A 24,768-nucleotide genomic window follows, 5' to 3' on the forward strand; every position below is an offset into this window, starting at 1 on the left:
AGCTAAGAACAGGAAACTGAGGCTACAATTCACACAGACTCACCAAAATTGGAAAATAGAAGATATTCTGGATGAATCCATCCTGCCTTCACTCAAAAAAATGAATTATGGCATTAGTTGGTCCAAAGAATGTACCTATGTTTAAATTAAACAATTCGCTTATGTTTGTGTATTAAAAATAAAAGTGTTGTGTTGGAAAAAATTAGAAAAAGTAAGTTTTCACATTTAAACAGCTTGCTTATGTAACATGAATGCAAGGGAGTTGTATTGCTTCTGCAGTACTGCATTTTGGTCAATAGGTGGAGTAATATCTGCACATGCGCAGTTTCAAAAAAAACACAGGAAGTAAGAAGATTCAAACCACAACGATCACTCTCAGCTCGGCGCCATATTATGGGAATCAAAAGATGAAGATTACAGTACAAATTGAGAACGTGCACAAAGCTTTCCCCAATGTGGACACACAGGTGAGATTTTTTTTTTACTTTTTATGTATTTATACTGAGGCTGTGACAACATTTGAATCATAAATGTACTCTCTTGTAATACTATGTTGTGTTTGTGTGTAGTATTGCTATGAAATTGCCATGTTCCCTGTGTCTTTTCCACATTATAGACAGATAAATGTATAGCTTCTTTAGCATTCCTGTGAAATTTTATACTTGGTATATATTAACTCCCCCAAAATAAAGTTACAAACGTTAGTAGTAAGGAATAGTCATGTTAGAATAGTCTAAGCTTTTCACTCATCATAGCACACATGCTGCTGATAATGTGACAATAAAAGTGATTCGATTTTTTTATTTGATTTAATAGTCTTTATTTTAAATGAATGTCAAGCAGTTTGTCGAGTTTGAATGCCAGTTTTGATAACTTACATAATATTAATTAAAATGTGGTGTTGGCACATTGTTATTTATTATCTAATTGTATTCAAGCCTGTTAACTTAAAAAAAAAAATCTTGACAAGCATATGTGACACTTAAATAGGATGACATCTAGCATGATGACATATGTAATGTAAGCTTATTTGTTTGGTCATCTAACACGTTAAAATTTATAAGTTTAGTAGTTTGCTATTTATATTATTATATTTGATCATTTTAAATCTTTGCTCACTCACATCTATTTTCTCCCTCACAGGTTTACAGCTCAACCTCTAAAGTCCCATATCTGGCTGAGGAGACTGTGGATCATCCAGGTACTATGCCTTTAGATGCCTATACACACATTAAAATGATGTACAGTAAAATTTACTAGTAATTTTAACTACTAATTATTTAGTAAATTACTAATTGTCATTTCATGTCATTTAGAACATCACCAGTGGAAAAAAGGTGTGAATGCATCCTCTAAGCCCCTAAGTGAGGGAGTACATGGTAAGCTATTTTATTGTATTTTTTAAACATTTTGTATTTTACTCTTAAACCAAATCCTCCTTTCACCTTTGATCTGTTGGTAAATGTTTTATTTTTTTACCTGACTTTTTTAGGATGCGGGGCATGATGAAGCGCAAACCTTGATGTGCAACACCACCTTATGAATCTACAGTAGTTACATTAACATTTAGCAGACTCTTTTGTCTAAAGTGACTTACAATTGAGGAGACATTCAGCAAATCAACAAGAAGAGGCGATACACCCAAGATATGCTAATTATACAAAAAATTTTAAGAATTAAGAATGCTTCTACATGTGGTTTGTCAAGCCCACAGACCTGTGTGAAGCAGACTTCATGCACAATGTTTTGTTTTTTTGTTTTTTAGATATAGGGAGTGGTTGTAAGAATGTCTGGTGCAAATGTGCATAAATGGTGCAAGTGTCAGAGAGATGAATGTGTGTAGCTATTGCATGTTCTGTGATGGTTGGTCTAATGTATGGTGTAGTGCTGATCGTGTTACTTTGCTTTAAAATGTTAATCTTTTTTTTTGAACAACTGAAGTGTTATCTGCTTTTTCAGTGCAAAGAAGGTACAGCATAGTTTACAAAAGACGACTTAATTTTTCTAAGTATATTTTTGATAAATCATTTGAAGGCAGAATATTATTTTTGAATGTTTTTTGTATTATATAAAAAGTATTATTATGAAAAGTGTATTTTATGATGTTTTTGTAAGCATATTTTTAAAATCATTTATTGTTTTTAATTTACTTCATACTTGTATTACTATTATTTTAATAGTATTAAAATTTTAACTTATTGTAATAAGTGAAGATACAGATAAAGACAGAATTTGGATTTTGATTGTCATTTTATTGCTGGAAAATTTGTAAAACTGTAAAACTGCTATTGAATAAACTCAATGAAACGGAAACTGTTTTTTTATTTGGTTAAACATAACAATATAAATTTTAGAATAATTGAACTTAAATAACTACATTGATTAAAACTAAATTATAAATGTTACGTTGATTGAACTAAACAACATTATATTACCTTTATGTAACTAACTTAAGTTCACTAAAATTTATATTCTTTCTTAAAGGTAACTTAACTCGGTTACGTGGAACCAGTGGACAAAAAAAAGTTAATTAACGCCAACATATCATTTTTTTGAGTGTTGTATAAATAATTCAGGCTAGTGGTGGTGGTGTAAGGGTGGGGATGATACTTTCTTGGCACACTTTGGGCCCATTACCAATTGAGCATTGTGTCATCGAGTATTGTTGTTGACCATGTCCATCCATTTATGACCAAAGTGTAACCATCTTTTGATGGCTACTTCCAGCAGAATAACACGCCACATCATAAAGCGTGAATCATCTCAGACTGGTTTATTGAACATGACAATGAGTTCACTGTACTCAAATGGCCTCCACAGTCACCAGATATCAATCCAATAGAGCACCTTTGGGATGTTGTGGAACGGAAGATTCGTATCATGGATGTGCAGCCGACAAATCTGCAGCAACTGTGTGGTGCTCATGTCAATATGGACCAAAATCTCTGAGGAATATTTCCAGCACCTTGTTGAATCTATTCCACGAAAAATTAAGGCAGTTCAGAAGGCAATAACGCCTCATTCACACAGGGCTTAAGTGTCAACGCTTGACAGAAGGCGTTTCTGAAGTGATCATCATAGCAGTGTCAGCCAATGAAATTAGTCAGCAATAGACAACTATCTGAGCTGGTGTATTTGCATACAGCGATCTGATTGGCTGACGCTTCCAACAACGCTAAAAAAGATTAGCAAGTCCTAACTTTTGCAGCGAGCAACGCCTCTGAAGTGGCACCAACGAATCCACAATGCAGTTCGGCAACGCCTGACGTCACCCATTTAAAGTGAGAATGGGGCATAAGGGGTCCAACACAGTACTAGTAAGGTGTACCTAATAAAGTGGCTGGTGAGTGTAGATATAATATTAAAAATTCACATAGATTAATACGATTGAAAAAATAAAAATAATTTAATAATTTTATCGGGCAAGGTTGATTTATAATTAGCAAAAGTTGTTTTAATATTGTTCTATTTTTATCTTAATAACAATTCAATTATGTAAAAATCAAAGACTATAGAATATACAGGACATGTCACTCATTGAATGGGGAAAAGTGTAATAGGTAATATGATGAATGAAGGGTAATGAAGGTTAATATGGCGAATGAAAAATTTATATTATTTACATTGTCATATACATTTGTATTCAGCTCTGTACACTTGTAATAAATAGCTTTACAACAACTCATATGACACCATGCATTTACTATACAATTATTCACTAACTGTAAAGTAAATTACACAATTGACTGAAGAAAAAAAAATTACTAAAATTGTAACATTAAAAATATTTTAAACTATTATTTATCAGGAGTGACATCAACCTAAATACAAGGATAGATATCAAACACATCAAAACATGTTTATTGGCTAAATCAGGCGAAAATAACCCTTAGTATAAATATTGCAGGCTACCAGTTTTTATAGTGCAGGAAACAAATAAATTGTTTCCTGCTTCTTCCTGCTATTATGCAGTGATCAGAACTTTCCTTCAGTTCATTAAAAAAAAACTTGATTCATTGGATGTACACATTTTTCAAGGAAACTGATTGCAAACAATTTATACAGGCTGAATTTAAACAAACAAATTAAGTTGAACATTACTCAATTAAATTTGTTTAAATTCAGCTTATATAAATTGTTTGCAGCCAGCTACCTTAGAATTTTTAAGTAAATCTAATGAATCATTTTTTCAGTGTTGCAATGTACTTCCATTGTTTACCCTTGTTGTAAACTAATCAAAACATAAATCACATCCTGCTATGAACAAGACTCTGCACAACAATGCTTTGGAACCAAAAGGGAGAATCAGATTTGAAGAGAACGTTCTTGTCTTCCTGAAAGATTTCATAAATCAGAAGACATATTACCCCCATGGTCTTTAAAACAAACACACGGACCTCAAACACCACAAAATGCTCCTCATGTAGGCCACCTATTGTACCAAAATAATAACATGTGAGGACAGAAATGTTTTCACTTTATCATAAGCAATTGACAAAATCTGGAAGCTGGTAAAGTAAACTCTTTTAGATATATTCTAATATATAAATTAATCTCCATTACCTCCACTCTGGAAATCGATTTTCAACAGAGCCTTAAGTCACTGTTACGTAAAATGTGCAAATGAAATAATACTTTAAAAGATTGAGTTGACAAAATGACATCGTTTTAATTAGTAGCAGATTCCTAGAACCAAAAACAAAACATGATTCCTCTCTATAGTGTCTGGCAAAGACTGATGTACCAGTTTATTATTTGTTTTGTTACACATCTGACATCTGTTCGCAGCGAAGTAAAGGCATTATCATCTACAGTCCTTCACGGTGAATTACGAGTGTTGACTGAAGCTTCTTTTGTCACAGCCAAAATATTACAGAATCAAGTTTTGTCCCAAAACATCTCTGAATTCACACAGTCATTAAATAAATGCGTTCCACCACCTTCTAGCTCTCTGAATTCAAGAAACGCAAAATAAAACAGCAGAAATCACCTAAATTATGAAAATGAGAATCAATTCCCTGAAGAAATTTAGACTGACTGACACTCACCTGCGCCCTGGTGTCCTGTGTTGTACGCATGATATCCATTGAAGCAGGTGTAGCAGTTTCTGTGATAGTAGCGGTAATGTGGATTTCCAGCAGCCAAACTTGGTACCAGCTGAGTCCAGAAGGTAAACACAAGCACCAACCTCAACCAATCGGATAACATTGTCTACGAGCAATATGTTACAGACCTCACTCAGACAGAAAGAAATAAGATCCCGCAAACAAAACAAGAAAAACACTCTCTCAGCATGCCCATTATGCAACAGTACAAAACAACTGCTGCTGCGGGCTTTGAGGAGCTGTTTAAATAAGCTGCGTGTCCTGGCATCAGAATCGAGTTATTTCATTCTCTCTCTCTCTTGCTCTCTTAGCTTTGACAGATGTGTAGTTTCTCGTGGCTCTGTGTCTCCTGTTATGTCTCCATCTCCGGTGTCCAGGGCAGACCTCCAGTCCCACCCTCCTGCCTGTCTCTGCTCCTCCCTCCTCTTCTCTCTTAGGTATTTATGCAGAGACCTTTAGCAAATGTGTAAGGGCTGAAGTTCACTCAATCTTTGAGATTTTCATAACTGGGCTCGCATTCTGGTATTTTTCTTACTTTATTTGCTGCATTGAGTTACATTTGAAAATGGTTATTAAATGAATTATGGCTGTTGGAAATATTAGCAGAGTTAAGAGGCATTGATAATTCAGGAATTATAGATTTAGGTAATCCAAACTCAAGTGAACTGATTTACTTAAATGAAAGATTTACTTAAGTCTACGTTGTGCAATCATCGTCATTTGTGATGTAAAGATTTATAACCCTCAGGGAACTCAAATATTCCTCATGTACCAAAAAATAACACAAGCCCTCTGGTCAGACTTCCACCCTCTGATGATTCTGGCATGGGAGGAGGCTGCTCTAACACAGACAAGATCAGGGGAGTGAGGTATTACCTGTACAGAACTCATCAGCTGGCATTCTTCACCCCCCTAAATCTCATTCCCAGCCGGGTCACGGCACCAATGAAACCCCTGAGATTCACCACTCTGCCATAAACGCTAATAAGTAACTTGGAAGTCAGGAGATGCACAGAATTTTTTGTCCTTTTTATGAATTTTTTCAACAAACAAAAATATGTTTTAAAACATTCATAATAATAACTCCCCACAACATTCTGACGCTTGAATACCGTGTCAGAAAAGTCTAGTGGCTGGGGATGACCTTTTTACAGTGTCTACTATAATGTTAGTGTTGTTTTCGTGCGTTTCGCAACTGGAATAACTCTGACGACGCAGTGGCGCAGTAGGTAGTGCTGTCACCTCACAGCATGAAGGTCGCTGGTTTGAGCCTCGGCTGGCTCAGTTGGCGTTTCTGTGTGGAGTTTCATGTTCCCCACGTTTGCTCCGGTTTCCCCTACAGTCCAAAGACATGCGGTACAGGTGATTTGGGTAAGCTAAATTGTCTGTAGTGTATGTGTGTGAATGAGTGTGTATGGATGTTTCCCAGAGATGGGTTGCAGCTGGAAGGGCATCCTCTGCGTAAAACATATGCTGGATAAGTTGTCGTTTCATTCCGCTGTGGCGACCCCTGATTAATAAAGGGACTAAGCCAAAAAGAAAATGAATGAATAAATGAATGAATGAATGAATGGAATAACAACAGCATTCACCATTGTCAATCTCATATGAAGTAAGAGATTACCAATGGTAAAAGTAAAAAGCCCTTCCCCTTCACACTCTGTTTCAAGGGCCAAGGGAAAGGGATATGGGTACAAAAGTAGATTTGGGGCTTACATCGTATGACTTGCGCTGTGGGGGAACCCAGAGAACCTGTTGAAAACCCACGTGAACATGGGGAGAACATGCAAACTCCACACAGAAATGCCACTTGGCCTTGTCGGGTTTCAAACCAGCGACTATTTTGCTGTGAGAGGACAGTACTAAGTACTGAGCTACCCAAAATGCATTTTAATTCAATTTAACTTTAATTATATAGCACATTTTGACAATGTAGATTGTGTCAAAGCATCTTAACAAAAATAAAGAATGAAAAAATTAAAGGCCATAATATTGTGGAACATTCCAGCAATTCAGTAATGAGAGTAGTGAAGGCCATTACAGGCCTCTAAGTTGACAGGTAGACAACCCATTGGCTTATAGTAAAGACAGAAAGATCATTAAATGGACAGGGAGACAGACAGACCACTGACCAACTGACCGCAAAACATGGAGAGATGGACAGATAAACAGAGAGACATACAGATACAAAACAGACAGCGTTTTATCTACTTAAATAGTCTTAATTCAATATGATTTAATGAACAATGAAGAAGTACTGGGTTGTGCCTGGAAGGGCATCCATTGTTTTAAATCAATGAATTAAGAAAATAGAGTTTGCACCTTCTGCTACGTACATAAACAGCATCATGATGCAGTGTGTGAGCAGGAGCCTGTTAATATGGGGCCCAAATAAACTATTAATATACACTTTAAAAAATTATGAAACAGACCTTACAGCTGCCATGAGATCATTTTATTAAAAACATGAAAGACTCTTGGACTTCATTTCGCACATAGCCTTTACTGTCACAAGTCCAGTGATTTACAGGGCCTTGGTTATTAATAATTTTTTCATCAACTCAACTTCTTGTTAGAGAAAAAAAAGTTAAGCAGAAAAAGCCAAAAATAACTCACATTTTGACAAGCGGTTGGTCCAGTGCTTCAGTGAAAACATTGAAAAGTAATTTACAGAGGGCTAAAGGGGATTCAAAGACAAGCTAAAATGCTCCACTTAAACACTTCACCCAAAACTATGGTATAGACTTACAAAATCGAAATAAGTTGTGGAAACAGAGTCTTACCAGTCCAAACACAGCATAAATAACTGCAGTATCAGATGTATCTTGCATCTTGAACAAGACAAATATCTATCCACTGTGACAAGAACACGGAAATAAGTTGTTAAGTATAAGAGGGATGGCATGCGATGAACGCTGCATCAGTTTTTCCAGAGGATATGAAGGTTGAGGCGAGTTTAAAAGGTGCAGCTGGACACCATTTAAGAGTCTCTTTTCATGTGAGTTTCGTGAGTCAGATGAAAGGAAGGTCAGTGCCTGTCTTATTCACTGTGTGGATGCCTTTGTGTCAGAGAGGCAGTCTAAACCACTGCAAGGTTTGGGTTAAGGCTCATTCATTCCCTGAATTATAGAAGACACTACATGGATTCACATGATACAATGGAAAAAACAAACCATTACTCATTCCGAAGCTATTCATTTACAGAAAGCAATCAAGTCACAGTTAAAAGTGTATTTGAGTCAGCCCCAAGGCACCAAGGTGTTCACGGTGACCCGAGTTCGATACCTGGCTTGAGGTTCTTTGCCAACCGTTTCCCTATCTCTGCTCCCCTGTCTCTAAATCTCCACTGTCCTATCACAATAAAGGTGAAAACCCATAAAAAATAATTATTAAAATATATATGTATATGTGTGTGTGTGTGTCTTTGAAACTGTTAAATAAAGCAGGGAATATGCATTTTTTCAGCCCACGACCCCTAAAATAACAACTCCAGTGACTCATGACCCACACTATGCTGGTGGTTATAAGCATACAAAGGTGGTTATAAGCATATAAATATTGCACACAATGGTGTACACACACCGATAGGAACTATATAAACATGAGCATATTGACAACACAAAAAGGTGCAACAGTCTTAAATATTTTTTAAAACCATTATTAATTTGATCAATTTAATATCGACTTGACTTAATGTTAATGGTGAGCACAATGTGTATAGCACGAGACAGTTCTTGGTTTAATTTTGGAGACTTGGAGCCACTTAGAGATCATCCTCCTTGTTTAGTTGCAACCTTTATTTTTAATGTAAGTGAGTGCCATAAAGGTCTCAAAGTTTACTATATTCCTGAGAGATTATTCTGCGTTGAATCTCACCAAGCTACAAAAAGCTGTTTGGCTGGCTGGCTTAACTTGGTACAAATGAGTACATTAAATATCTGGACTTTTTGGACTGGCTGCTGATAAAATCTTTATGTTTATTGCACAAAACAATGACCAAGAACCAGCATGATTGCCTTGTTCTGTATACTTTGTTTTTTGTTTTTCTGTTAATTTCTATTTATTGGATACCCCAGTTTAAAGAGACCCCAGGGAAGGGGGGTGGGGTAGTTGAATCGATATATTTCATTATATATTTATTTCTGCCAATATGTTTTGTTAACAATTTTTTTTTAAATAGATATCTCCAATTTTATTTAATTCCATTTGTTTTACGCCCACAGTATGCAACTTATGTTTTGTTTAAAAGCCAGTTAATATTATTATTAGGTAAATACTTAATTAACATTAAACATATAAAACACTGACAAAGAAGCAGATGGAAAACATGGGCCATTGCCACTGAACATGCTTATATTTCCAGCGAGACCAGAAAAACATTTGAAAAATCCATTATTCGCATGCTTTTACGCTGATTGTAAAACATAACTTTACTTCAGTCTTGCATATAAATAATGGATGAAAAGGACCTGCTCATTTTTTTATTTGACATGCTGGAACCAAGATCACTGATCCTAAAAAATACATCAAATTAAACGGTGCACAAAATCTGTCCCATTGAACTACAGTCTCTGTTTAAGCTGGTGAGACCAAAAGAACAAAAACAATTGGTTCTTCGCCATAGATCTGATCTGGTTCAATGTCCTGATGAAGAACAGAACTTTTTCAAATCCATTTAAAAGGAGTATCTAAGGTGTATTCAGAAATCTAGTCTGCCATGACAAACTACAATGAGAGATTCAATCTTCCTGAACTGAATCTTCATGTTTTTGCTATCTGCCTGGCACAGGTGTTGGGACTGGAAAACATTGAAGGCATAAATGGATTTGCTCATTTGAAGCACGAAATTCAAAGCAAAAAAATTGATTTTCACCATACGGACATTGCATTTTTTAATTATCTTCATTAAGTCATGATTTATGTTAAATACATACTAAATAAACATAAATATATACTACATACATTTGGAGTCATGAAGCTGTTCCAATTATACCTCCAATGATTGAGCATAAATCATATGGTGTTTCAGACGCTAAAGGTAAGCAGTTAAGGGAGTTAAGAGAGAGCTGTTTTTATATAATCCATCATAGCTGCTGTATTTGGATCGAATGTCAAGCTGTCTGCCAGTTTCAGCTCAGCTAAATATTTAGAGGCCTGTCATTTAGCTTTCGTGAAGTGCCAGGTAACTTGTCAGTGATCCACAGAAAATACAGAGCTATAGTTCATATAGTTACTTAAAGTGCTGCCCTATAGTTTAAGGTCAAAGTCTCTAGTGGAATGGAGGTTTCAACAGGGGGTCTGTGTATAAAAATCAAAACAAAGTTAAATATAATAATAATAATGGCAGGGCAGCGTGGTGGTGCAGTGGGTAGTGCTGTCACCTCACAGCAAGAAGGTCACTGCCAGACTGGGTCTGTGTGGAGTTTGCATGTTCTCCCCGTGTTTACGTGGGCTTCCTCCAGGTGCTCCGGTTTCCCCCACAAGTCCAAAGACATGCGGTATAGGTGAATTGGGTAAGCTAAAGTGTGTGTGTGTGTGTGTTTCCCAGTGATGGGTTGCAGCTGGAAGGGCATCCGCTGCATAAAACGTATGCTGGATAAGTTGGTGGTTCATCTCGCTGTGGCAACCCCTGATGATTAAAGGGACTAAAGCGAAAAGAAAAAGAATGAATGAATGAATAATAATGGCTCAGTGGTTAGAACTATCACCATAAAGCTAGAAGGTTGTTAGTTCAAGTTCCAGCTGGGTCAGTTGGCATTTCTGTGTGGAGTTTGCATGTTCTCCCCATGTTCTTGTGGGTTTTCTCCGGGTGCTCCGGTTTTCCCCACAGTCTAAAGAAATGCAGTACAGGTGAATTGAATAAACTAAATTGGTCAGTGTATATGAATAATACAAAACAAAACAATAATTTAATTGTAAAGAAATATTGTAAAACAAAAAAACTAATTTAATCTAAATAATAAAAACAAAGAATAAACAAAACAATCTGAACAAGGTTTTAAAAAATTACGGAACAAAAACAAACAAAACGGGCAAAACAAAGGGAAATAATTAATTTTAAAAAGGATGAAAACAAAACCAAAAGGAAAAAGGAAAATTATGCAAAAAGTGAAAAGAAACGAAAAACAAAACAATAAGTGAAGAGAAAAGAAACGGTGAAAAAAACTTAACTAAATAATGAAAGCAAGGAACAAGCAAAACAAAGTGAAACAAAAAGTAAGCTAAATAAAAATGTTTTAAAAATCAAATAAATAATTTAAAAAAACTTCAAACTAAAGCAGAAAAAAAAGAAGTGAAACAACACAACAACAAAAAACAATCAATCCATTCTCCAAACCACTTGTCCTAGTTTGGAGAAACGCTGGCTAACAATGAACAAAACAAAACAAAACAAAACAAAACAGAAAAATGCTTGTCTTGCAGGGAACAGGAATGCTAGATAATAATAATAATATAATAAATAAAATAATAATAATAATAACAATAATAATAATAATAAAACACTTATTCTACAGGTCCACACAAATCCCTGCTAACAAGAGTAACTTTCACAAAAATAAGATTTCATTAACTTTTTTATGAATAAGCAAAAGTTTTCTACAAAGTCTCTCTATTCAAAAAGGTCACTAATGGAGAAGTTCAGATATTGGCTTACACTACAAACACTTCAGTCGGTAATCTGGTTAAATCCAGGACACACAATGCAGACCTTAGTGATGGAAGTATCCCAGAATCTCTTCTGTCTTTTCCATAGATCTGTGACCTCTGGGGAGATTACAGAGGAAGAAAAGTTCCTTACATTTATGACATGGTCCTCTCGCCAGCAGCACTGATCTCACAGAGAACCTCACATATGTGATAAAATCCACCTAAGTTTGCAGGATTTTCAGCTCATCTTTATGAGCTTTATGTGATGGTGTAGTGCAGCTGATTGATATGAGTAACCAAAATGTGATGGTGCTGTGCAGCTGATTGGCATTGACATCGGCCAATCGGCACGTAGCACCGCCTTTTTAAACCTGATTGGTCGGTGCTTGGGATACGTCACGTCCGACTCCGACGCACTGGTTTGGGTGTCTGTAGCCGCGGCTACAGGTAGAGGCTCTGCGCTCGTTCTGAATTTTGTAAGTTGTTTGAATCGACCCACGTTAAGCTCTCTTTTGGCATTGTTCTAGTGCATCGTGTGGCGGTGGCTTTTCCCTTGGCTGTGGTGGCTGGATGACTGTTCAGTTGCAGGTATGTGATGGCTTTGAACTGGCTGAGTAATGGGGTTTAGTCGCATTTTAACCTGCGTGTTTCATGCTGTACAGCTATTAATTCCGGCACCTCGCTGTATTGTATCGACCAACGAGTGATTTAGAACGTGTCTGAGGTGCGCCCATTGGTAAGTGAAGCACGTATGATGTGGTGTGATCATTTAAAGGACCATGTTAATGGGCTTGTTTGCGCTTTTCCTCCTTAGGATCCTCCCTTTTCCCCTTTCTCTCTTACGTCGGATCTTCCTCTGGTATCATTTGCTTACTAGCTCCCGTGTTCATCGCTATTGCCGTGGTTACTCGAGACCGTCTGCAACTGCTGCTAATGCTAACGGCGGCGTATTGGCTGCCGCTTGGACACCACCAATGCAGCTGCTAGCGGGGACTGCCTGCAATAACTCTTAGCGTGCTGCTTTGTGCTCCCCTTCATTCTTTCATTTGTTTATTTGTTGGATAATTGATTTGTCAACATAAGCATTCTTCTGTTTTTTTGTTGTGTCTATTTATGCAAAGTATTGATTTTGTTTTTCGTTATTAAGAGTATTCTTTTGTGAATTTAGTCTTTCTAGTAACAGTTAATGTTGGGTCTAGTGTAGGTCAGATGGTGTAAATACAGCTGTAGCTATCTTTCAATTAGATCATGTAAAGTAGGTGTTAACCTGATTGACCCACTTATTTGTGTTTTGTTGGTTATTGATTTTTATTTTTATTTATTTCAGGAACTGAGGTTTCCCCCGGTGGATGACGGGTCACTTTCCACTGGTGGTGGTGTTTCTCTATCGTGTGCTGTGGACACTGAGTGCGTGATTTTTGAGTGCACTGTGGTGTGTGCGTGTGCTGGGGTAAAGTCTGTCCACTCGTACCCAGTCAGTGGGAACCTCCAATCCTGGTTTGGTTTTGTTTATTTATTGTTTCTTGTGTTTAATAATGAAGTGGGAGTTTTTGATGTATTTTTAAGAACCGTACCATTTGGTAGTTTTATTCCAAATAAATATTTTTGTACTTTTTCATTAACTCACGTCTCTGTGCCTTTCTGGGAGAAACGAACCTGTGTCCTTTTCTAATAGTTGTTTCCCTGGGTAACTCCTGGGGTGGCGTAGTCGGTTATTTTTATTTACAGAGATTTAAACCCTACTCGATACCCTCGTCACATTCATTTAAGAAGTTCTTTGAGAGGAACTTACTACACCCTGCAACCATTAGCGTGAGATGGAAGTATGCCACGTATTGCTGAGCCGCAAATTGGCTTCTTGAAATGGACTGGAGCAAAGTCCTGCTTCTCCACATGTCTTCTTTAGTGTAGTCTTGAACATGCAATCTTTTAATTTGAATGAAAAAGAGAAAGAAAACACCAGCATTTTTAGCCAAAAGCTAATTCAAACCGTGCATGTGATCTTGATTTATAATATGCAAATCTCTCTTTTCATTTCAAAACCAAGTCTTATTGATGGACTAAAGGTTTATATTCTTGTCAGCAGTGGCCAGTGGAATATTAGGACTGATCCATCACCCATGCAGATGTGAATGAACACGTACAGTACTGTTTACATACACAATAAACCATTCAGGCAAATGAACTGTAGCCTCATATGTAGGCATTCACTGTGGAATGTCTTTATGAAAACAGTTTTGATAACCTTCCTTTATCCAGCATACTTTGTGGAAAGAAAATAGCCTAAGAAAACTCCTACCGTGGAGCAAAACATGATACAATGTCAAGATAATTTGAGTGTGTACTATTCATTTCACTTAAATAAAGGGTGTGGATACGATTGTGCATATTAATCATAATGTAATGAATCATGATTTTTCTATTAAAATATAAAGGAAGGGATGGTACTGTGGGTTGTTTTAAACATTAAATGGATACAAACCTCGCTATGGCATTGCTAGAGTTGTTACTAGTGGATTGCAAAGGTGTTGGTGCTTGACTCAGTATCACATTGCACATTCATAAAAGTGCTGTTTGTTTTTTTGGAATTTTTTTTGATACTATTCTGGCTGAACCACCAAAGGCATATGTATGATGATCTGTTTTAAGGGATTTTATTTTTCAACATTATTTATTGATGTAACTTTCCCCAACACTGTTTGTGGGTTTTTGGGGCACTGGAAGGTTGTTTCTCGGGTCTTTTGGGGCTGCTGGGCATCTTCTTAGGTAGCTTCAAGGGTTTAATGAGTGGTAAGATAAATTTTGGCTAGTAGGGCATTGTTCACAGCTACTATGGTGTTCTAGGAGGTATTTGAGATTTTTATTAAAATGGAATGTGAATGCTCTGATGTTTTGGGGTGTTTACAAAGTGTTGCAAATGGTTACTAGGGTGTTGCTAAGTGTTGGGGTAATGAATTACAAGTAACTTAAGTTACCTTATCAGATTAATTTTTTTCAAGTAACTGAAAAAGAAACTAGTAGAGTAACTAATAACTAATTACTTTTTAATTTTATTTCCTTTTCCTAACACTGGTTACTATATTGACTGATAACTTCACTGTCACTGTGTTAAAAGGAATCATGAGTCCTTTTCAAGTTCAGATTTGTTTTGTATGATGGGTAAACATGACACTTACTGTGGTTCTAGCTTAAATGTGAACATGTATTTACTTATCTTAATACAGACTCAGTATCACAATCCACATTCATGAAAGTGCTGTTCGCTATTTTGACACAAAAGTATTCTGGTAGCTTGATAATATTCTGACTGAACCACCAAATGCATATATATGATTTGTTTTGATGATTAGCTTTGGTATTTTTTATGAATTTTTAAAGTTATAGTCAGGAACCTTGCTGTGGATGGAGGATGAGGGAGCTCTCAGATTTCACTTTAAAGATGAACGAAGGTTTCAAGCAATTGGAATGACATAATAATTAATAGCATAATTTTCATTTTTGAATGAACTAACCCTTTACAATCTGAAAAAACTGCACAGAAATAAATATCTTATAATTAAGAAACAAGCAAGCCCAGACCTGAAAAAAGTCATATAATGGCCCGTTTCCACTGAGTGGTACAGTACGGTTGGTACGAGTCGGTATGGGTGACTTTTATCAGGCTAGCGTTTCCACTGCCAAAAAGGTACCATTGGTGGCATTGTGTACAGCAGAAAGATTCAGTCAATTTCATTTTCACTCGAGGAACTGTCAAAGTAATGCTGTACGGATTGTTCACATATGGAAAGCACTTCTCCCAAAACAAATGCTTCATACACATGATTACTTGTGTATAAATGTTCATTACCACCCTTTCTATGAACAAGATTTGATTATAACTGCAGATCAATGAAGTGCGAAATAGCCTACTGTAACATCTGCGATTATATAAAATAAATAGATAAATGCAACATATATGAACACATACAGACCCTTACAGTCTCTGATATGTTACCAATTACAGAAAAACTACACACAGCATACATTTAATCCTTATTTGGGTTCAAAAACAACACGCAACATATAGCCCACAGTCAGTGCAAACCTCTAATCTGTATTTTAATGCTTCACCAGCACATGTAACCAGTAATTTCGTCATTCTGATTTCATAATAATACAAAAGGTGATGATAGTTAAACATGGCAGTTTGTTCACGTTTTAGGTTGCTGTAAGAATCCTTTGCTCCTTTGTTTTTTCCGACTTCTCCTTTGTTTTTTCGTGTTTTACTCTCACGTTGGTCCGTTTCTGAAAGGATTGGATGTCAGAAGCACTTCAATAATCATGTGCATGTTATTATTATCAGCATGTTATTATTATCAGCTCAAAAAGTTTGTTATTTCAATTATAGACACGCAGCTCCATATGCGAGAAAGCGAAACTGCTCTCGCTTTAGACGGCCTTGTAAACAACTACAGGGCACAGGGTAGATTCTGCTCATCTTTTTGGCTTTGTAGCTGTTCATCAAGACGACGACAACGTTTGTTTAAGCTCGGGTCAACCATGGCTCGTTATTATATGTATATATTATTATGGTGTAATGTCTCGGCTGTGTATTTAAAAATGTAAGTTGTTTTTTTTATTCTCCTGGATTTTGCACGAGCTAGTGACATATCTCCGTAAACCAATAGTGTTCAGCTGCGTGTCTTGCTCCGCCTATTGGTACCCTTTTGTTGTGCTAGGTACCCTTTTAAAAGGGTATGCAAAAAGTGGTAAGGTACAGTTCACTTTTAGGTACCTTTTGACAGTGGAAACGGCCATAAAGGCGTACCGAACCGTACCACTCAGTGGAAACGTGCAATAATAATACATTACTTTTCTTAAAAAATAACGTAAGATAAGAGTGTAATGCATTACTTATAAAGGGACTTTCTCCAACACTGCTTGCTATTTGTGGGTTTTTAGGGCACTGGAAGGTAGTTTCTCAGGTCTTTGGGGGCTTTTGGGCATCTTCTTAGGTAGCTTCTTGGGTTTAATGAGTGGTTAGATTACTAGTGGCTAGTAGGGCATTGATGATGGCTGCTAGGGTGTTCTGGAAGGTATTAAGGTATTTTTGGGTGGCTGCTAGAGTATTTGAGATTTTAATTACAATGGAATGTGAATGCTCTGAAGTTTTTGGATGTTTGCAAAGTGTTGCAAGTGGTCACTAGGGTGTTGATAATCCCTAGGACACTGCTGGGAGGTTGCCAGTGTATTCTAGGTGGTTACCATGTGATTTTGGGTGGTGTCTAGGTTGTTGTGGTCACTAGGGTGTAGGTGGTTACAAAGTCATTGCTATACAGCTACTAGGGGTGGTTGCCAGGATGTTTGAGATTTCTAGTGCTTTGTGAGATATATGCTTAGATCTTTGTAGGGTTGTTATAAGTGGTTACTAGGACATTGTTGAAATCTACTATTATCTGTATATTGTGGGTAGTTACTAGGGGGTTATTGGGTGCTTGCTAAGATGTTTGAATTTCTATGGAATTTCTCAAATCATTTTGATTGTTTCTATAGCTTTATGAATAATTATTAGGGTGTTTAGATAATATTGGTTGCTTTAAGTTGCTTTTTTAATCCAAGATTATTCTAGTCTCAATAATATTCAGAAAATATCATACCCTAGAATGAGATCTTATTCATATGCTTAAATTATGAAAAAGTGTGGAAGAAGTAACTCACCAAACATCGTCTGGAAGAACGATACATACATGTACGCAGACGCTTTAGCAAGAACCGCTGACAGGCAACTTAATACAAACCAAAATTGACTCAGAAACCACGTCCTACTTGAGTTTTAAGTTCCTGACCTAAATAGAGGTTGCGTGGTATGAAGGTCTGGACAAAGACAAATAAATGAATGAGCGCTCTCAATGTCTACATGCCGTAGCCAGTACTTAAAGAGGAAGTTTACTTTGGCCCATCAAACGAAGTGTCAGCAGTCAAAGCACCTTTTGATGTCCTAGTAGTTCAATGAGTGTCATTACAAAGCCAATCCTATCTAATGAGAGACACTTCAGGTTTAGGACACTAGCCAGAGACCACAGACCACACCTGAACACTTCAAGCAGATCTAATGGATAAGGGAGTGTCCATCTGAACTCCAGCAGGAAGGAATTGTTTGAAGTATACAAAATGCACCTGGTTGACATATTTCCACTTTATTAAAAAAATTCAAATGCAAATTAATACGCAATATGATCAAAGATCATGATTGAAGCATCGAAGATTGTAGCAATGTGTAAGAAAAAACGTGTGTTTTTCTCACAATTCTGTTTTTATTTCTTTTCCCAATTTTGCATTTGTATTAATTCTCTTTTCTTTTCTTTTCTTTTCTTTTTTCTATTGCAAGGCTTTCCCTGTGATTTGTTTGACATTTACAAATGCTTATCTCATGTTTAGTTTTGAAATCTCACAATTCTAACTTTTTCTTACAAGTGAATTTCTAAAAAAGTCTGACTTTTTACAGTGACAAGTTTACTGCACATTGTACATTTTTTTTTATTTATTCTCACTACTGCAAACTTCTGAACCTTTTAAACAGTGTTGACATTGAAATACCTTATATTTCTGCTTTCTTATCTCAAAATTGCATGTAATTTACTACATAGTGCAAGTTTACATCTTGTAATTCTGACTTTTTAATATATTTTTACTTAGAATTCTAATATTATATCTAGCAATTTGTTTTACAAAAAATAAATAAAAAGGTAAACATTAATTACAGACTCTGTTTTTCTTCTTATTGAGTTTATATTTTGGAATTCTCTCAATTTGTGACATGCAGTTTGTTATTTGTTTGTTTAAAGAGCCCCTATTATTCATTCATTTTCTTGTCGGCTTAGTCCCTTTATTAATCCGGGGTCGCCACAGCGGAATGAACTGCCAACTTATTCAGCAAGTTTTTACGCAGCGGATGCCCTTCCAGCCGCAACCCATATCTGGGAAACATCCACACACACATTCACACACACACTCATACACTACGGACAATTTAGCCAACCCAATTCACCTGTACCGCATGTCTTTGGACTGTGGGGGAAACCGGAGCACCCGGAGGAAACCCACACGAAGGCAGGGAGAACATGCAAACTCCACACAAAAATGCCAACTGAGCCAAGATTCGAACCAGCGACCCAGCGACGTTCTTGCTGTGAGGCGACAGCACTACCTACTGCGCCACTGCCTCACCGAGCCCCTATTATAAGTTTATGAAAATGACCTTTCTTGCAGTGAGTAACAGCTCTAAGTAAAGTGAAATATCCAGCTTAAGGCTTATATCTGAAATATAAGTATCAAGGCTTAAATCTGAAAGTGCACCATGTTTAAAACTATTGATTCAACAGTAAAAGAGTCAACTCAGAGTGGTTTAAACCAATTGTCAGGTTAATGAATGCATAGCCATGTCGTCATGACATATACAGTATGCAGAACTCAAGCCCTGCGCAGACCCAGCAAAAATACCCTGAGCATTATAGCCCCATCCTTGTGCTGTGTTCCCGTCATTTTTTGATGAGTGCTTCTGCAATCTAGACGCTTACAACACAGTTTCTACCGAAGTTACAAACCAGTTTCTTCCTCCATTTCAAAAGTATAAGTAAGTATGATTAAAATGGTTGCCTCCTTGTTTCTCTTGCTTGAAAATGTGTATTTAATTGTGTTTTGTTACTTGTAACCGCCTCACGTAGCTTGCACTGTATCTGGTTAACTGTTTATATTCTCATATTGCAACAATATTAAAATGTGGTGCATGCTGCTTTCTTTACAGCTAGTTGATAAGCTAGGCGATTCTCTCTGACTCGTGCTGAACACAGTTAGCCAATCACAACAGACTGAGCCATCGTACCAATCAGCGCAGACTAGCATCGCGCTAAGGAGGATTTTGGGAACAAATTAATCGCTGAACAAATCATATAGTAGTCGTTGGGATGACAAGGTAAAAATAAAACCTTTTTATAAGACAATGAAAGTGTTTTTTTACATGCATTCATATCAGTCAGTTGTTGGAGACCCCAAAACCAAAATATGACCTATTTAATGCATAATAGGGGCTCTTTAAAATGGTTAAGATTTAAACACAATTCCAAGGGGAAAAAACACAATTGTTTTGGGGTTAAAACATAACAAAAGTAGTTAGCTTAATCCTCAACATTGACTGAAAAATATATAAATTATGGTCCAACAAAATAATTAATTAATATTCAACACATACCAATCCTTCAAGTCCTTCATGGCTAATAAGCAACACAGAAAGACATGCAGCAATGCCGCTGATGGGCAGTGGGTCCATTGAGAGGTGTAAAGTGTCTAGCAGTGGAAAAAGTAAAGTGGTTGTTATGCTGTGGCAACCCAGTCTTTCCAATAAGCAAAACTGGAAAGCTAGAACGGAAAAGCTACTTTGCCATTCCTTTTTTTCCCGAGTGCTTTTGAGAATGAACGGCTATAAAATTTTACAGTATGAACAAAGTAGGCATTCTTACTCCAGGGAAAGCTGGACACAATTTAGCTGAAAGATCGAACACAGAAAGACTTTCTGGTTTGTTTTATTTATAGAACCATATAAATAGTGACAGAGAAAAAAAAAACAGGCAATCTACTTTTAAACATCACAAAGAGCCATTTTCTCTAATTTCACAATTTGGAAAATATGTTTGCTTTCTTTTATATAACCATGCATCCCTTTTTATGTGCAGCTGCAATCTGACCAAAGGCAACTTTTCTAAAGAAAAAAAGAAGAAATATTTCAATGTAAAAACCCTTAATCTGGACATAAAAACATTACTAGCACATGTATTTGTTGCATATTGTAGTGTGGCATAATTGAAGTTCCACAGTGTTGAGGTTTTAATTAGAACTAAAAGGAATTTGCAGACAGATGACCCTCTAAAGTTCCTCTATGGATTTGTAACTTTGCACATATTTTCTTAAAGTTTTTAAAGTCCATGACACACCAAAGCCAATGTCAAAGAAATAACTACAAAATAATTAAAGGCTGCAAGCTGAAGTGTAGAATGATGTCATCAAAATCACTTATCCATATTAGTGAAAATGATAGACTACACTAGCTAATATGTTACATTAAAGTTCATCCAAAAATAAAAATGATGTCATTAATTTCTCACCCATATGGCGTTTTAAACCCCTAAGACTTTTGCTCATCTTAGGAACAAATTAAGATGTTTTAGGTGAAACCTCAGAGGTTCTGCATCCTAGACAGCTTTTTAAAGCCAGAAAACTACTAAAGAAACATCCTCAAAACCAATTATATATATATATATATATATATATATATATATATATATATATATATATATATATATATATATATAAAATTAAAACTGAAAGTTAATTGCAGTGTAATGTAACATCACCCCCACAAAAAATGATATCATTTAATCACTTTGAGGTCATTCCAAACCTGTATGAATTTCTTTCATTTTGTGAAACAATAATAATCAAAACCTAACAATAATCAATATTCAATGACAATGGGGACCAAACTAGGGTTGGGCGATGTCGAACAGTTTGGCATCGTACAATGTCTAATGTGAATTATCGCAAAAGGACGACGGCATTGTCGTCGTAAACTGCGGTGAATGAATTATTTATGAATAATGAATTCATTTATAACAAATTATTTATTTCAACTACCTGACCCGCATGGTCTTAGCTTTACCCATCACCAATAAATCACCAATAAAAATGTATTTATTTATTCCCATCATAAATAAATAAAGATAAGTTAGTTACACACAAATTACCACCTGTCAATCACTTTTTCCTAAAATTAGTAAGTAAAAGCGTGAAAGCAAAAGATTAAAGTAGTGTACTGACGCTGTGACACGTTACCTAAAAGATTAAAAAGACAGAAGAGATATTAAATAGAGACAAGAATAATTAAATATCACATTAAACAACTATAGTAAAACGCCATCCAGCGGTGCATCCTTGATAAACTGTCCAACATGCACCGCTCGCTAGGGTGACTGCTGGGGTCAGATGTGTGCATAGCCTACACTGTAGGTGAAAGGCCAATTTGGACGTGGATTGTTTTCATTCTAAAATGCCATTTTAAAACTAAGACATATTAGTGTAAATGGGGCCGTACATATTTTCTGCGAGCAGAATGCTGCTGCATTGAGGGTGGGGCGGAAGATCGCGATGCCACCTCAGCATCGTGATCTTTATCGGATATCAGCGATGGATGATGGCATCGTCTATCGCCTCAACCCTAGACCAAACAACTTCAAATTCTTTCTGCTTCTTCAAATTTTTTTAGTTTCTTTCACTGTATGACAAAAACCATTTAAACATTCATCAAAATGGAATTTTCACCACAAATGAATGCGGTTTTTATTCTATTTAGTTAGTCAATATGTGCAGAAAAAATTATTCAATATTTATAAGTTAACATTCATGCTAATTTTTTTTATTACACAGAGAATACCATTTTATACAACAAATAATTATCTTAATTTGTTACTTCATTCCATTGCAAAATATTGAGCACTAATCATTTGAGAACCACTGCATTATATTGATATAAACAATTATTTTTGTCAATAGAAAACTTCTCAAGGCAAAATTAATGATTTTTTCATGCTCTGACTTGACAGACCTCATGAAACGTTGGATTAAATGCTTACCAGGATATGGGTGTGTAAAGACTGAAACAGCATCCACCCTGGACAAGTGAGCCCAGGAGAGCAAAGCCTTGCCAGTTTGTCTTTTCTAAACACTGATGTTCTTCCATCTTCTCAACAGAAAACCACTCCAACAAAAACACACAGCTAGTCATGTGATCTGAAACAAATCTTTAGATGAAGAACTGAAGATGTCAAAACTGTCTAGACAGGTCTGCTGCCACTTCTCCCAACACCTCCTACCAGAGATTAGGAAGAAATACCGCACCATATTTTATGAAATTGAAATCCTTACACTTATTTAATACTAATAAAAAAATAAAAAATAAAAATAATAATAATAATAATAATGATGATGATGATGATGATGATGATGATAATAATAATAATAATAATAATAATAATAATAATAATAATAATAATAATAATAATATAAATATAAATATAAATATAAATATAAATATAAATATAAATATAAATATAAATATAAATATAAATATAAATATCCATCCATCCATAAAATTTCCCTTGGTTACATATTATGGAATAACTAACCAAAATATTGACTTTATAAAAAAGGGGAGTATTATCAAAGCTCACTTTATTGCAGATGTTTGGGTCAAAAAGAAGAGGTTAAGGTTTGATTGTAGATTTATTTGGATTGATTGAAATCTTGAGCATGGCTATATATTCATGCTTTTTGCCATAATAATTTTCTCAAGTTGTGCATTTGGATTCCAAGTGTGATGCAAAGGGGGAAAAAAGCAAGCATTGTAGATCCAAATAAACAGAAATGACACAAAGCCACATTCATCACCAATGAACTTGGAAGTCAGTCTTCATTTTAAGAATATAATACCATTCATTAGCTTTCTGGCACTCGTGGCTACAATAAATCCATCAAAGTGTGATATATAGCATGAAGTCCACAGGAAATGAAAGATCTGTCTGTATCAGCTTCAAAGTGTAAGGTTGACAATTTGAGAAGTATTGTGTTTTTAACCTTTAGCTTCCACTGATAACATTCAACCGATCCTGTGATGAGAGTGAAGGAGAGCACATGGGGTAAACTCTGAACAGATGGGAGGTTTTGTCTTTTATAGTCTACCGGGCATGAAGAACAAAGGCCTCTGCATCTTTACGACTGATGTCTGCAAACTGCAAAACTCCTGAAATGCGAATGAGGTGTGAAATGATGTTTGGTAGAGCTCCTGAGTCTTTCTGCAGGCCGTGACACACTGACCTAAACTGGGTATTTTCTTCTTGATTTTGACTCAAAACTTAGGGTTCGCCCTGACTGCTGCTGACACCTGTAAAGGCACAGCAAGGAATGGTTCACTCAATAATTCTACATTAATAAAATGTAGAGATCACATCTGCTTTATGAAAGATCATTCTGCAAAAGAAGTCATTTTCCACCTGAGGTACTCTATAGTATAGACCATTTTGAGGGATGTAAACAATACCAATGGTCCTGACGTATTTCTTGTTTTACATTTCAGATTTCCATAGATTCTGAGAGTCCAGAAGTTCCACAAATTGATAAACAATGTTATGATAGCTGTTATAGAATCAAGTTGTTATTGAATAACCTCTTGTTACAGATATGAAATAGTTTGACAAGAAGAAAATGTTCATGGGCCAATGACATCACCAATTTGAAATGGTCTGTAGCATAAGAGCAGTGTCACTTCTCATTTCTTAAATAACAGGACTATTAATGGAATATATATATGCAGTTGTAGTCAGAATTATTAGCCCCTCTGAAATTTTAGCCCCCCTGTTGCCCCAATGTTTGTTTAACGGAGAGGAGATTTTTTTTTTCAACACATTTTTAAACATAATAGTTTTAATAACTTATTCATGATTTGATTTTTTTTATCTTTGCTATGATGACAGTCAATAATATTTTACTAGATATTTTTCAAAATACTTCTTTACAGCTTAAAGTGACATTTAAAGGCGTAGCTAGGTTAATTAGGTTAACTAGGAAGGTTAGGCTAATTAGGCAAGGTATTGTATAACAATAGTTTGTTCTATAGACAATAAAAAATATAGCTAATAATAATGGCTAATAATTTTGACCTCAAAATGTTTTTTTTGTTTGTTTTTTTAATGAAAAACTGCTTTTATTAGGTGAAATAAAACAAATAAGACTTTCTCCAGAAGAAAAAATATTATCAGACATACTGTGAAAATTTCCTTGCTCTGTTAAACATAATTTGGAAAATATATATATAAAAAAAAAAAAAAATATATATATATATATATATATATATATATATATATATATATATATATATATATATATATATATATTTATATATATATATATATATATATATATATATATATAT

General features: G+C 35.6%; 1 protein-coding gene and 2 long non-coding RNA genes across 16 annotated transcripts in view; 2 read left to right on the forward strand and 1 right to left on the reverse strand.

The window, feature by feature from the left end:
- The window catches only part of megf6a (multiple EGF-like-domains 6a), a 142,255-nt gene that overhangs the window by 90,915 nt on the left and 26,572 nt on the right, over window positions 1-24,768 (reverse strand). For 6 of the 14 annotated variants that reach the window (XM_073938936.1, XM_073938933.1, XM_073938931.1 and 3 more), the window contains exon 1: window positions 5,049-5,461. The exons of the other annotated variants lie outside the window; for them this stretch is intronic. Coding sequence is in view for 4 of the 6 variants with exons in the window: in XM_073938931.1 (XP_073795032.1) it covers window positions 5,049-5,208 (160 nt within the window). In the remaining 2 variants the exon portion in view is untranslated. Of the gene's footprint in view, window positions 1-5,048; window positions 5,462-24,768 lie in introns of those variants that run through there. 14 annotated transcript variants of the gene reach the window in all.
- LOC137489119 (uncharacterized) lies at window positions 339-2,525 on the forward strand. Its single transcript, XR_011008460.2, has 4 exons — window positions 339-467; window positions 1,144-1,201; window positions 1,317-1,379; window positions 1,493-2,525. It is a non-coding gene; the product is annotated as an uncharacterized lncRNA (long non-coding RNA).
- Window positions 12,167-13,375, forward strand: LOC141380485 (uncharacterized). Its single transcript, XR_012398474.1, has 4 exons — window positions 12,167-12,200; window positions 12,281-12,341; window positions 12,416-12,489; window positions 12,568-13,375. It is a non-coding gene; the product is annotated as an uncharacterized lncRNA (long non-coding RNA).

This window comes from Danio rerio, chromosome 23 (assembly GCF_049306965.1).
Source record: "Danio rerio strain Tuebingen ecotype United States chromosome 23, GRCz12tu, whole genome shotgun sequence".
Taxonomy (NCBI): Eukaryota; Metazoa; Chordata; class Actinopteri; order Cypriniformes; family Danionidae; genus Danio; species Danio rerio.